Source organism: Equus caballus, chromosome 18 (assembly GCF_041296265.1).
Source record: "Equus caballus isolate H_3958 breed thoroughbred chromosome 18, TB-T2T, whole genome shotgun sequence".
Classification (NCBI taxonomy): Eukaryota; Metazoa; Chordata; class Mammalia; order Perissodactyla; family Equidae; genus Equus; species Equus caballus.
The window spans coordinates 56,534,398-56,550,448 of NC_091701.1; the positions used below are offsets into that span (position 1 = coordinate 56,534,398).

The 16,051-nt window shown below is 33.7% G+C and overlaps 1 protein-coding gene across 3 annotated transcripts in view; it reads left to right on the plus strand.

Annotated features, from left to right (window-relative positions):
• The window catches only part of AGPS (alkylglycerone phosphate synthase), a 139,449-nt gene that overhangs the window by 92,145 nt on the left and 31,253 nt on the right, over positions 1–16,051 (plus strand). For all 3 annotated transcript variants that reach the window (XM_023622056.2, XM_070241276.1, XM_070241275.1), the window contains 4 exons: positions 1,385–1,436; positions 6,039–6,115; positions 7,904–8,016; positions 13,979–14,048. In XM_023622056.2, the coding sequence (XP_023477824.2) occupies positions 1,385–1,436; positions 6,039–6,115; positions 7,904–8,016; positions 13,979–14,048 (312 nt within the window). The remainder of the gene's footprint in view (positions 1–1,384; positions 1,437–6,038; positions 6,116–7,903; positions 8,017–13,978; positions 14,049–16,051) is intronic.

The window sequence follows — 16,051 nt, forward strand, 5'->3', positions numbered from 1 at the left end:
AAGGTGAATAAATAAATTGTATAGTGTTCAAAATAAGAATCTAACTAGTCATTTTGTTGGGTGAAATAAAATGTATATTGTGAGTGGTTTTATAAAATTAAATATTTGTTCAATTAAAAGCAAATAATAGCAAAAATGTAATGCGCAGTTAAGATATGTGTTAAGTTTTGTTCTTCTGAGTGACTGTCATAAATCTCAGCATTGTGTTGATTCAAGTTTTATTGATAAATGTTGTTACTCAGCTAAATGTTTAAAAAGTTTATGACATTAGTCAAAATTTCGTGGCCTAAAAGCACTCTCTTGGTAGATGTTTAACCATGTTAAAAATTTGCCTAGAGGAGCTGGTCCGGTGGCGCAGCGGTTAAGTCCCCACGTTCCACTTTGGTGGCCTGGGGTCTGCCTGTTTGGATCCCGGGTGCGGACATGGCACCGTTCATCAAGCTATGCTGTGGCAGGCATCCCACATATAGAGCAGAGGAAGATGGGCACAGATGTTAGCTCAAGGCTGATCTTCCTCAAGGAAAAAAAAAAAAAGATTTGCGTAGAAACTAAAAATTCCATTTAGGGTGCAGTGCACTTTAATTCTATGGAAAAATTATAGCTAACTTAAACCTTGCTATTGTTTGTATTGTAGTTTTTAGCATCACAAAACTAATATGTGTATATGATTTCCTTGTTTTCCTTTCCTTGCAGCTTTGAGCATGTGCTTAGATAAATATAACTGGTGCAGTTTTAGATGGTTTAGGTGCATCATCTTATGATTCAAAGTTTTGTTGCTATTTTCATACAAGTCACCTTGAAAGATCTTAGAATTCTGGACATCGTCTGATAGTTTTTCTATTTAAAATGGATTATGAGAAGGGATAAAAAGAAAGAATAATTTCTAGACTTGTCTATGAAGACATTACAGATAAGTTTTGAAAGCTCACAAAAATTCCACCATCATCTTCCTCATTTCAAAACTATATAAGGACCTGATGACACATTATAGTTCATAAATGGCATAATGCTCCAGGCATTGATTTTAGTCTTTAAAATTTCTACTTTGTTCTAAAACAATCTACTTTGAGGCCTACTAGTTCTTTTAGTTAATTCTCTAGGTCTTTGCTAGGCATTAAGCAGATCTTGTTACAGATAAATTAAAGATCTGGCATCATATAATGTTTGTATTAGGTATGTAGATTTTTCCTCTCCAGATGCTTTAAAGAAGCCACTGATGTTTTGATTGTCTTCATATCATTATATAAAAAGTTAATATTTTTTTCCTATATATATCGTTAGGAACTAAGCTCGATCTCAAATACAGAAAGAGGACATTCATGTTCTACTCACCTATTTTCTTTACCATATTAAATTGTATCACATTGTTTTCTTTTTAAAACAGAGATGTGCGCCTGCGTCTATACGCCTCATGGACAACCAGCAGTTTCAGTTTGGTAAGTAAGGAGCAGTAATTTTTAAATCTGCTCATTAAGTCACAGAAATTTATGAAACCCTAGTTGTGTGTCTGGAAGAGTACTGGGTGCGGAGTTAGAAAGATGAACGTCATAGTTCGTGTCCTTCAGGAAGCTCTCAGTCTAACGAGGACAGATAGTTACATGAGTGCAGGAGGTTGGTGATGCGCTGGCCACCCTGGGCTGCAAACAAAGGCATGGTTGATCCTGCTGCATTTTACTTGATGTTGGGGTTGGGTCAGGTAAAGCTTCTTAAAGGAGGGTGATGCTTGAGCTAACTCTTAAAGGGTGAATAGAAGTTCGCCTGAGGCAGTCTGTTCTCTCTTGTGAAATTTGTTCACTTAACAAAAAAATAAGTTTTAAAACCTCACTGGCGTGTTTTAGGGTACTTCTCATAGTTGTGTGTGACTCAGATAGCGGGTGGGGTGAGAGTTGTTAGGAGATGAAGCTGCATGGGTATTGGATTCGGGCTTGGCAGGATGGGTTTGGATTTTATGTTGTCAGCAGAGGGATTTCTTTGTAGAGAGAATAAAATAAATCAGCTTTACATCTTACAAAGCTTGTTCTGTTAGCAGTATGCAGGGTGAATTAGAATGGTGCAGGCGTGGAGGAGGAGTTGAAACGGTTTAAGAGGCAAACTTTGGGGGCCTTGATCCAGGCAGCAGCAGTGGAGATAGGATTTGTAAGGGACAGATTTTTCAAAGATCAGTTTGCCAACTGGATGTGGAAGGTTACGTAAAGGGAAGAGCTGAGGGTAACTCCCCGGTTTCTAATTTGATTGATTGGGTGGATTGAATGACAGTCCAGAAGAAGAGATGTTGATTTGGGGAAAAGGCATTACAACAGGTTGTATTTAAGGTGCCCTTGGAATACTGAGGTGGAGAATTCAGTAACAGTTAACCTTGCTTCTTTTTCTCCCTATTTTGCTTTAGAGTATTAAACTTTCTGACACAGTTTATCATCTTTTCAATTCTAGTTTTATTGCTTTTATATTTTTTCCATCTGCTGAAATTTAGTTTGGAATTTAAGTTTATGGAATTTAAGTACCCTCAAAACAGTCCCTGAAATTATGGGAGCGATTGCTCAGTAATAAATACTAAAGGGTAACATAGGCAGGCTTTTGTTTGTTCTAAGAGTAGATTAGATTTTAATTTAGGGAAAAATGATTATTATAGTTATAAAGAAACTTAACTAAGGAAATCAGGTTCATAACGTATCAAGAGTAGTTTTAAAAGTAGAGTCTTCTAAGTCAGTCACAGCTTTTATTTCTTTAAGTTAATTACTTTCAAAATACTATACTACTGATAAAAGTTTAAGATAAATGTGTCCTATAAATAATGAACTAGTTAAATGAAAATCAAGCCTCCTGTGTGTTTGGCCTGCAGAGAAATAGGTCGGAAGAGAGCCATGTATCTGATTTAAAAGGCTGTGTTATCCATTTATGTGCTGTTATTGTAGTAAATTATGTTAGACATAGACACCCTCGTAAAATTAACTATGATTTGGCCAGATTTTATTTATAATTTGAATCTATAACAATTTAAAATGAAGCTTTAAAGAAAAGATCCTTCTGGCTATGTGTCATCCCTGTTCCACGTTCTGAGTACTGTGCTTAGGTACTTGCACCTAAGTACCTTAGGAACATGCTCTGCGGTGGGATCTACCCTCTCTAGTCTTGACTGTGTTTCCTCTCCCTCTGCCCTTTACTTGGCCAGCAGACTGATCTTTGGAAACAGAGATCTGATCATGTATCTTGGTTGTCTATAGCTTTTTTGATTTCTCAGTACCCATTGAAGCCTTTCCATCTATATATCCTGCCATGACTGTATGATCAAGAAACTAAAGAGTGGGGCCAGCCTGGTGGCACAGCGGTGGTTAAGTGCGCACGTTCCACTTCGTTGGCCTGGGGTTCACCGGTTTGAATCCCGGGTGTGGACATGGCACCACTTGGCAAACCATGCTGTGGCAGGTGTCCCACATATAAAGTAGAGGAAGATGGGCATGGATGTTAGCTCAGGGACTGTCTTCCTCAACAGAAAGAGGAGGATTGGCGGCAGATGTGATATTAGCTCAGGGCTAATCTTCCTCAAAAAAAAAAAAAAAGTTAAAAAAGAAACTTAGGAGTAACACTTAGCACAGCAAGGGGTGTCCAGGACCTTGACCCAGCCATTTGACCGATTGGTCAGTGTTTGTCCCATAGTGATTGTTAACAAGCACAAGCCCTATTATTAATTGTTAATATGTTTAATGTCACCCCTACCTCTGATACAACCCTTAGTACATTATGTTGAAATGATATATTTTTGGTATGTTGAAATGATGTACATCACTGAGTATAATGAAATGTTCTATAGATTTCCTTTGTAAACTAGTTTGTCAAATTTAGAGCATATTTCTTATTTATTTTTATATCTCCTGTACATGTCACATAACAGGCACTTAGATGTTGATTGATTTAATCATCAAATTAGCAAAAGAGGGTGAAGAAATCTTGGCTAGCACACAGCGTGGTGCTAGCATGTTGTCAATAGCACAGTTTACCAAATACCTTCTCACAACCATTCCTCAAGGTGGTATTCCCAGTTTACAGACAACTCAAAGGCTAAATATTTCAGCGAAAGTCCACAAGTCACACATGATAGAGCTGGGATTGAACCAAATTTGTCTGCCTTCAAAGCTCAGGACTTATTCCACTGTCTCAGATCACTTCTTTGAAATGCAGGTATTTATTAAATCCTTTTAAATTATTCAGTTAACACTGTAACAACACAAAATTCACTAATCAAACTGTCAAGCTAATAAATTTTAAAAATATTTCCTTTGATTACTGTAAAACAATAAAACACAATAGCTGAAATATATTTAGAATGTAATCAATTTGATAGGCAGCATTAATTTAAGAATAAGTAAAAAATAGTAATATCCTCTTAGTTAATACCGATGCTTGACCCACTTAAAAGTTAGTAAGGCTTTTACAATTACTATACTTCAAAGCTATCACGTCAACTCAGTATTAGGGATATGTGTGACTAACTCCCATAGTGTTAATGGAAATTGTGCATATAAATTTCAGTGTCTTAAGATGAGCATATACCCTTAAGGATTATTCCACATCATACATTGTATAAAGATACGTGGATCAGAAGTCCTCATACATTGTGTAAAGATATGTGGATCAGAAGATCTGTATGAGGAACAGATAATTTCAGTTTCTTGCAAGAACACAACGCACACATACATTTATGTTTATATATTTATTTCCAATTGTCATTAAAGTAGGATGAGTTCCATTTGGGACAGAAAATGAATATTTTGATGATATGTTATTTCTGACTTTATATATGCTAGAAATGGTGTCTTTTAAAGCACTGGTTATGCTAGAGAAGCATCTCTGATAGGTTACAGTAAAAGAAAAAAAATTCCCCAAACAAGCATCTTACTTGTGATCCAGGAGCTCAAAATCTGTCCTTGAGTTTTGTTTTGTTTTTTGCGCAGTTTAGCTATAGTATGGATATCTAACTCTTGGCCTCTGGTCAAGACTTACTGTCACTTGTTTTTTTATTTAATACACTTTCCTGTGAGAATCAGAAAAGGTATAATAAAGACTACAGATTCAGATTCTCACTTTAAAAAAAAATAGATGAATGAGGAAAGGAACCTGCCAGTAATGTTTTTCTCCCCCAAGAAATTTTTTTCCAAAAAACTAGTTTGTTGTTTGTACCTATTTTAAAGAAGAGACCTACACTTTAAAAACAAAGAAAATCTCAAAACCTTAAAGCCTTTTTTAAAAATAAAATTTTTATTTGGAGATAACTGTAGATTTATTAGACTTTAAAATTCTTTATGAAAATTCTATGTAAATGGTATACCACATTTTTCTGAATTGGGCTCAGAGCACTAAGGCCAGATGCATGACTTAAATGTAGCAGTGATGGGAGGTAAGAAGTTGCTATTCAGAAAACAATGAGAAAACAGTAAAAGACTTTCACTCAATTAAGCTCAATCCTCAGGCAAAGATGTTAATTTAACAGACTCTGAGACACCCTTTATGTTATTTTGGCAGTTTTAACTCTCCGGGTGTGATTAAGGAAGCAATTACTAGTTTTATGCCAAGAATTCTGGATGAATTAAGAATTAATTAAGAAACAACCTTAAATGTGGTATTGACTTCATATTTGGTTATAGTTCTGAATGGTTTCTGCATAATTAAAAAATAAAAGTAAAACCAGCCATCGCTGGGTGTTCTTAATGAAATAAAAATTAATGAAGTGTTTTTACTATACAATTGAAAGATAACCTAAACTACGTGTAGTATTAATTACATATAGTAATTTGAGTTAAAAAAAAAAAAAACCAAGAAGGAATTTTGTAAACAAAAAATTGTTTGTGGCTTTTAAAGAAGATAAAGATAAAAGATGTAGATCTTAGTATCAATATGTTATAAATATAACAGGGAGATTTTAGAAATTGAAGTCATGAGAATGTTCGCTTGCATTCAGGATACTAAGTTAAAGTAGCCTCTTGATCTTCTGAAAAACGTAGACTTTCTTACTAATTTAAAATATGAACTCTTTTTCTTCTTAGGTCATGCTCTTAAACCTCAGGTTTCCTCTATTTTTACATCATTTTTGGATGGATTAAAAAAGTTTTATATTACAAAGGTAAGAATTTTTATAAAATGTTAAAATTTTAGATGCTTAGGATATTAATTTTGTTTCCTTTTCCCCTCACACCTATTATAAGTGTGTTTTTCCATTTTGCTGTGTGCATTTCATGATTATTTTTGCATTGGAATAAATGTTGTGTTAAGTAAATCAATCATACGTTAAATTTCAGAAATTTTAAATTCTTTTCCAGGTTTGAAGTTCCTAAAAATAACGCTGCATTGAACAATTTTGTGCATATAACGTTTTATATAGTTTGAAATTTTTCCTTTATAATAGATATCGGGAACTGAAATAAGAGCATGGATTTTTCTTTTTTTCACTTTTGATTGCCGAGTTCCTTTCCTAAGGGGTTATACTAGCTTACACTACTGCCAGCAACACTCCTGTGTCATTTTTTGGTTGAATTCTTGCTATTGCCTGTGGGATTATTGTTTTAAATTTACTGAATCCAGGGAGAAAAATAGTACCTTATTTTAGTTGATGTTTCTTGAAACTCCAATGAGACTGACCATGTCCCTGTATTTCCTAGATGTAATTTTTGAGTGAATTAGTTGAATATGGTTATTTTGCCAGGGATGACAGTTTCATATTTTTTCTTTGGTGCTTTAGTGTGTGCCCTTTGAATAATGAGGTTATTAGATGCCTTTGTTATAAATGTAAATAATTTTTCCAGTGAGGTGACTCCCTTTTTAATAAGAATTTCTCTTTTTGGTGCAAAAGTTTCAAATTTTTATATCTTTTCCTGTGATGATTTAATTACTTCTAAGCTCAGAAAAACCTTCCTTCCTCCAGAACTATGATTAGGATCATTTTCTTCTCTCTCTTGCTTTTTTGTTAAATTGGAATTAAAATATATATTTTTTATCTTTATTACTATTTGAATTTGTGTCAATTTTATGATGTGAGAGAAAGACCTCAATTAAGCTTCACCTCCGGCTCTCCCAATTGCTAACCTGTTGTGACAGCACCGTTAACTAAAGAAGCCTTGCTTCTCTCACATTGATTTGCCGTGTCTAAGACATCTTCTTATATACTAATCCAAGAAATAGACTCCATTTTAAAATATCAAATTCTGTTTAATGAGCCTTTGTTCTTGAAAATTAAATGGGTTTAATTGCTGTAGCTCTAGTTCTCCCTCCTGTTTTTCAGAATTTTCCTTGTTATCACCATCACCTACCTGTTTATCCTGGAAAAATTTAGAAACTCTTCACCATTTTAGAAAGTTCATCCAAGTTTTTATTAGAATTGGAATAAACTAGTATATTAATTTTTGGCAAGAATTAACAGGTTTATAATACTTAGTTTGTGCCTTCAGGAACGTATGTCTCATTTTTTTTAGACATGATTTTCTAATAAAGTTATATATTTCCTTTTAAGATTGTTCTTAGATGTTTTATATTTTATTTTTGTACAGAAAATCTCCTTTGAAAATACTATTTAAAAAGAAGTTGTTGTTCTTTTTTTCCTCCTACATTCTACTTCTGTATTATATTCTAGCATTTTGGTAGTTTTATTTGATTCTTTACTAGAGTTATAACTTAAAAGTTATTTTATTTACATACCAATACGTCATTACAATTGACACTGTGGCATATTTTGAAATGTTTTTCCATAGTTTTATAATATTGTAATGATCTGAATAGGTGCATTAAGCATTCTTTTAGCTCAATTTTTAAAGAGTTGGTGTGTTTGAGCCCAGATCAAAAGTGAAAAAGAGTAAAATGTATTTTGATTTACTATTTTGTAGGATAAGACTATCTGTAATAATAATTTTTTTTGTAGTTTAAAGGATTTGATCCAAATCAGCTAAGTGTCGCTACATTACTGTTTGAGGGGGACCGTGAGAAAGTTCTTCAACATGAAAAACAAGTGTATGACATTGCTGCAAAATTTGGGTATGGCTTTAAGTTCATAATGCCAAGAGAAAATTAAGCTAAAGTTCTGATATCTCCAAGCAGTTGTTAATGTACCCTTTTTTATATTAAATATGTGGTAATATGTGATAGTCAACTTAAAATGTTGTTTTGGTTTACTTCCAAAATTGTAGGAAGTTGGACTGGTATGTTGCTCTTGCTTGTCTAATCATAGTACAGCCATGAACCGCAGAACATTTCAGTTAACAACAGACAGACCACATATACAACAGTGGTCCCAAAAGATTAGTGCCACATAACCTAGGTGGGTAGTGGCTATACCATCTAGTTCTGTGTAAGTACACGCTATAATGTTGGCACAATGATGAAATCACCTCATGAAGCATTTCTCAGAATGTATCCCCATTGTTAAGTGAAGCATGACTGTATATGATATATTAAATATTTTGTGTTTTTCCGTTAATGCTAATTTTATAATATTTGCTGTTTGTTGTGCTAGCATGAAATAGGAAAAAGTTCGTAGTCATGTTACTATTTAATGTTAAAGCATATGTATAAAACATGCTATTAGTATGTTTTTAAAAGGAAATTGTATTTAATCAAAAGTATTTGATAAATTATCTCTACTCCACCCCCTGTCACTTATTGTTCTGTGCTGATATAAAGAAACAGAAAACATTTCACGTCTATAACCAACTGAATAATGATTGGGTGGTTTTCTGTCTGTCTGCTTGATGGATTAGAAGATTGATTGATGAGAACTATAGTGAAAATGCCATTTATCAGGACTATGTTTTTTCCTTTCCTTTTAACGTACATAAACTTATAGTATTCTGAATACTAGTCTTTTTTTTTATTTCAGAGCTTAAAATATATCATATGCATTATGCTTAATCTGCGTTCTTTGTAAATATTCACTTCTGTTCCTTTTTTTTCTTTTTTGCTGTTCTTCACAAGAACAAATTAACACCTAATTTGGGGCAAGGTGTCTTAGAATGCCTCACTTTTATGTATTTTTCTCACATGTAATGTTCAGCCCTTTATTTTTAGGATTTTCTAAACTTAATGTTAAATTGCAATATTCTCAGAAAAAGATCTAATCTCGGGCTTAATTTTTAGATTACTTTTGTACTTTTTTTGAGTGTTAGAAATTAATCTCTCAGTTTGGTTTTTACCCTATCCTGAAATTGGCAAGTGGAATTTTTTTATTTCTTTAGTAAAAAATGAAATTCATTAATCTTTTACTTTTTCTCCTCCACAGTACCTTTTTGGGAATTATTGCTGTTTTGACTAAAGTAGTTGAGTAGTTGTGCTATAAGGCTTTATTTGATGATCAGATGGCTTGAATTTCAGGTTATCTGTGAATTTTTTTTTAATTTGAAATGTACGCATACCTGTTTTTTAGTTTCTAACTTCTGTGTTTATGTAGTTTCTAATTTTAGTTTCTAACTTAGTTTCTAACTTATATATATATAATTGATTTAAAAGCTTTTTTTCTTAAAACCTATGGTACTAGTAAGAAACAAATAGTTAAGGAGATTTAACTTAAAACCTTTAATATCTAAATGACATCTTTTATATCTATCTAGCCTTAAATATTAGACACAAACTTTAAAAAAAAGTTTCTTTATAAATTTAAATATTTAATTGGGATTTAAAAACTTTCAAGAAGTACTTGTAGGGAAATGAATGCTTTAATACTTAAAGCACTGTATATTAGGTTAAATTTACTTAGTTTGACCTCATTCCCCCCCCCCCCCCGCCCAGCACACACACACACACACACACACACACAGAAATTCCACTTTGTAGGATCTGTAATTATAATTATAATTCAGAGTAGCCAACAAATCATGGCTAGTTAGTAACGTGCCACATTTCCTGTTAGACTTGGGTAGGATGATGACAAAAATACCTTTCTGTCCTACCTCACACATAATTTTTGTAGGATATGACCTGTCCCTTCTTGAGCATCACGTTTGATGCCTGGTATGTACTAGTTGCTTGATTAATTATTTGTTGAAAGAATTAATGAAACTGAATAGTTTATTTTTCCCTGACATCTTTTATTCTACTTCATTTGTGCCTAATTATTATGCTGCCCTTAAAATAGTGTATTTTAATCTTTAGGTCTTTATCAGATCCATTTTGTCAGATTTATTTAATATGAGCCACCAGCTGTCATGAATTGTCTTTTCATGTAATGCCAGTTTTGTTTTTCTCTTGTAACACCAGCCAATTTACAACTTCAAAGTAAGAATGAATCTTAACACAAGATGAATCCAGGTCTCTTTACATACTTATGCCCCAGAACTGTTGATTTAATTTCAGCAATTTGCTTATACTGACGAAAACTTGTGTCAAATTCATCCATTAAAAATAGGTTATAGTAAATGAGATGTTTATTTAAAGCAAGGGTGAAGTATTAGAAACTTAGACCCTGATTGGGAGTCTCTTTTCTTTTGCTGTTGTTATTTGCTACTTCTTAGTTATGTTATAATTAGTTTCTTAATGTGCTTTCATCCTGCCTCACTTCATTTAGATGCAGAAATCTTCAGTGTTGAACAACCCAGGCTGTCATTAGGCAGATTTTGATTTTTTGATAGTTGGAAATATCTGTGTGTGGTTTTCTAGCAGAAGACCTGGTTTTCCCCCAGTTCTCTAGACACTAGTTCTTTGTTCTAATCATGGAACGATGCAGGGATGTTTTTCTTATTTAAGATGCCACTCTGCCAGCCATTGCTTCTCAATCATTTCTCCTTCTGTGTAACTAAATGGAGGAAAGCAATACTAAATTTCTTTTTGCTAAAGTTTTCGTAAGTGAGTTAGCTCGTGTATTTTATTTTGGATTAGGGCATTATTAATTTCTGTTCTTTTATTTTATCCTCTGTTCCCACCACCTCATTAGCTTTGAATTGATTGTTTTTAATGAATTACTCCAACAGTTTAGTATATTTTTGTGTGTTATCTTAGCCATTTGTCCTCCTTGCCTTCCACCCCTGCCCTAACACAGTTAAATACTTTTGAACACATATGATCCAACAGAATGTGATAGCCAGATGTTGGGTAATCATACTTTGGTTGTTTATCTGTGTTTGCTGGTAATGTCCTTTAACTTCTCTAAGAGCTAAGCAGAATAAACATTAGCTGTCAGCAATCATGACGGATGTATTGACATTTACCATAGAAGTTAAGGTAATATGTTATTGTTATTTTCAAAGTGTGTGCTTAAGTAGTTTAATGTAATTCAACAGGAGAGTGATTAGGTTCAACAGATGGCCCTTTTATATAAAAAGATTGTCTCTCATCCCTCTTTCATTTGTCTTCCCAGTCCTTCATGAAACAGCTTTAAATTTGTTTAAGAACCTTGTTATTGATGTTTGAAATTTGTGGTGGGAGCAGGAAGTAGGGGATGGATATTGCTACTTTAACATAAAGCACTTTGACTCTAAGTATAGTTTTTTGGAGTGGCTGCAAAAGTGGCAAGTTAGAAGCTTCTAATTTCTAAGCCCTACTATTTTATGTATTATATTTTTAAGGTGATTCTGGCTAGAAGACAAATCTGAAAGCTAAAAAAAGAAAAGTTCTGAAAAACTAAATTTGCAGGGAAAGTATGGTTCAGAAAAGCAAACTCAGAATGACTTTTCATCTCCTTTTGGATTTATGAATTTACGAAGGACATTTGATTTCTTCCTGCTTTAGATAAGAAAATGCATGTTTCGTGTGGTTTGTCACACAGGATTCCAAGGTGGAACAGATCTCCACTCCCCCCACCCCGCCCCCGCCAGGTATTAGAAGAGGGTCTAAAGAAAGATAGCTTGATTGGGGCTATAAAGTAGGACTTCTTCGCATCCTCATCTAAGAGAGACAGGTCTACTACATGTTCATACCCGTAATTTCTCACCAAATGCATACTTAGGGTACGCCTTCTCAAAGATGCCCAGCGTAGGTCTCTTGCACCTTTTCCTAGTCTTCCCTCTCCTTTCCTTTCCTTCTACTAATAGGCCCAGGATGAACTCCTTCTATTTCCTGGATCACTAATGTTTTTTCTCTCTTGTACTCAGTGTCTGACTCTGTTTCATGTCTACCTGAAGTATGGGCCTTGCTATTTTCCTCCAAACACTTGCCACAGCAGTTTTCTAAATAGTTTTCTTTTTGTTTTGGAACCTCGTTTGACTTCCTACCCCAACCTCAGATCCGTACACATCCAATCCAGAATTGTCTTCTGTTTCTTCTTACTTTTCACTCTCAGCTGCTTGACCTAAGTTCTGTCTTTCCACTCATTAACATTGTAGTAATACAGATGACCCCTTTCATTTCATTATGCCCCACCCGCAAGTAGTTCTAGACTAGAGCTCCTCCTGTCAAGTCTGTCACTCCTGGATGACACTAATTCATATAGATCCAGCTATAACTAAGTCAGGAAATCTGATATAGCTCATATATTCTAGACTAAAATTGCCTTACAGTATTTGTATAGAACAAGGGTGCATCTACATTGCATTATTTACTTACTGCCAAATCCAAGGAAAACTTGCCAGGAAGAAAGGATTTAAGTATAAGGTGTTAACTGAAGCCATAAGAGAAATTATTCTTCCAGAAGAGGCTCAAATCACAGAGGCTCAAGACCTGAGTCTTGGGCGACACCGTGGTTAAGGGTTTAGTGTTCTGAAGCCAAGGAGGTGCAGTAAGGGTATTGAGAAGAGAGACATAAAAGTTAATCATCAATTTGTGATCCAAGAAAGTCGTGGGAAAAGATATTTTTCTTTTTATGTGGCTTTATTGAGGGATTCTTTTAGTGGGTGCTTTGTGAGGTTGGGGTTTTATTTTGTTAACTGAAAATAGTTAAAATTTGGGGCTAGATTTGGGGCCAGCCCAGTGGTGCAGGGATTAAGTTCACACATTCTGCTTCAGTGGCCCAGGGTTTGCCAGTTTGGATCCTGGGTGCAGACCTACACACCACTTGGCAAGCCATGCTGTGGCAGGCGTCCCACATATAAAATACAGGAAGGTGGGCATGGATGTTAGCTCAGGGGCAGTCTTCCTCAGCAGAAAGAGGAGGATTGGCGGCAGATGTGATGTTAGCTCAGGGCTAATCTTCCTCAAAAAATGAAACAAAACAAAAAGTTAAAATTTAATTTCTGCCTGATGATGGAAAAAAGCAAAATTAAAAACTCTTCACTGAAGTAGTAGAAATCAGTAATCATTCATAGTCTTTTAAAATAGGAATGACTCTCACAAAGCAGAGCATTTGGACTGGATTATGTTATATGGGATTAATTGTGACTAGATCTCAGTTTCTATGGATAAAACTGCTTTCAAATTGAAATGGATAGCTCATGTGTTTGTGGTAATAAGACCGTACCTCTTGGTCTTGTACTTGTCTATATGTTGCTTCATAAACTTTAATATTTCTGTTTAAGTATATTTTGTCTCTCATTTAAGTCATAAGTTCCATAAAATAAACACCATATCTAATACTCCAAACACTGTGTGCTCAAGTATTCAAGAAACTTCTTGGTATTTGGAAGATCCTAGTCAATCATTGTAGATCTTTATGTATGAATAAGACTATAACAATACATGAATTTATGAGTAGAATATAGTATAAATAAAATAAGTGTATTTTAAGTTAACTTGCTATGTTTATGAAGATTACTTAAGCTTGTTTCTCATGGCTGATTTTCTGTTGACAATATGATTGAGTTCATATGAGTCAGTTTTATTAGTTTTGGTGGATCAAAGTTTGAAATTAATCACCAAACTGAAATGTTAACATTGTTTTCAGATTTTTCTTATCGAAGCTAATTCTTTTGATAGCTCTTTGATATATTTATGATAAATGAGATTAAAATAAAAATGAGATGCAATGTAATATATGTTAATCTATTAAGCAGTTATCTTGAGATGTCATATCAATTTTGTCAGTTTTGTATATTTTTATTAGTTCATTTGAAATATATTGTTTGTTCTGTAATTACAGTGGATTAGCAGCTGGAGAAGACAATGGACAGAGAGGTTATTTGCTGACCTATGTCATTGCATACCTTCGGGTAAGTTATCTCTTATTTCCCTTGTCAATTTGTGTTGCAAACAATACTTTTTCTTAATTTGAGTGAATAAAATTATTATATTCTTAAATTTTAACCTACTATAATTTAGCCCATCCTTTTACATGAACCCAGAATTAGCTGTAAATCTTTAGAAGCCCAATTAACCCTTCCATATATGGTTTTGAGAAATTTAAAGATTATTTAATAGGTCCTTCTGCTCTTTAAAAGAATGGAACCTTTCCCTGTCTGGAAGCTGAATGTGCTGTTCCTAACATTGCTTGGTTGGAATCAAGCTGTCTTATTTAGTAACATTCCTCACTTGATCCATAATCTGTATTACAGATATGTAAATCTTTCTTTCACTGTCTTTAAAAGTTGTTGTTTAACTTTATTCCAAGTACTTACTAGTTCACTGATGATGATTACTATATAGAATTAAAGAAATAGTTTGTGTATATTTGAGCTCTAAAAGTTTTTTAATTCTAGATTTTCTATTTGTGAGAAACTTTCTTAGTCGTGTTAACCTCAAGAATTTGCTATGCTTGTTGATATGGAGTATTCTTTTGAAAGTTTATTCATTTGTTCATTTATTTTGTTTTATTTTTCTACTTTGGCTGTAACGAACTCAAGTTTCTTAATTGTTTTCTGCTATTGCTAGAGTTACTTTTTAAAAATATAGCTTGTTATGTAATTTAAAGGGTCTTATATTAAAACGTCATTTCTCAAATATCCTGTTGAGAATTTGGCTTCCCCAGATAATTTTTTACTTGGAAATTGTTCTGAAGGAAATACTTATATAAACTTATATAAGGGTTTTTTGTACTTCTCTAAGAAAGCTTGAATTGTGTTCTCATTTTAAAAATAATTTAATTCTAGGTAAGATCTAAATTTTAGATTGCAGTAAATTTGAAGCATGTAGGTCTTCCTGTCATCTCCTCCCATGCTTATGAGGAAAAGTACATTTATTGCATGTGCACTGTGCTGGGAATTGTGATTAACAGATTTATAGATCATGAAAGGTAATAAATGATTTGAGGTCTTATAAATAACTTTTACCTCCATAGACTGTCACTACCCCAAGTTCTCCAATAGTAAACGTTTTGGGTATACATAAAATTTTGTTTGTTAGGCATTTTCTCTAAGGATATTGGCCATTTTCCCATAATACTAAATTCAGAATTCTAGAAAATGAAATTAACTGTAACAAGTACAGCACAGACACAGTTTGGAGTAAGTTTCTTATTATTAATGTTCCAGTTAATGTTAAAGCTGAATCAAAAGCAAGTTAGAGATTTTTTTGGGGAGAGAGGTTACTTGTTTTATCTTATTTTTTATTTTCCCGGTGCTTACTATTGTCACCAAATATGTGTTTACTGAATAAATAAATGCGTAAGAGAGAAAACACACATTTCAGATCCATAACTTGGGGGATTTTTCCTGCCAACCAGGAAAAGTTAAAGTGATTCATTTTACTAGAAGTGAAAACTTAATATGTATTAATTTTGCTACCTTATAAAATCTTCTTTCATATCTTTGCAATTCTGTGGTGGCTTGTAAATTGCTCTTTCCAGTTTCAATATTAAAACACTTGTACTCAGGGTAAAGAAATTAGTATTGTAAGTTACTTATCATATGAGCATTATATCTTCTGTACTATAAAATATTTTCCTAGCAGAGGTGCTTCCAGATGTTCTATCTATTCAGTCACAACAAAGAGAGGCCGTATGTTTTCTAATTTGTTTTTAACTAGAAATTGATTTTAAGAAAGGGAGCTATCGTCTCCTTCCTCTAGTCCTACTTCCTCTCCCCTCCTCCCCCCGATTCTCCCCTCCCTGTTCCTTTGATCCTGATGACCGCTTTTTGGTATTGGTTAATTTACTGCTTAGACCACTGAAAATCTGTTCTGCTAATATTCTCTACATGTACATAGTTACTGGCTAGAGACGCCATTCATTGGAGAAAGATTTGAGTTCCTACCATGTCTGGCACTCTGCCTGGTGCCA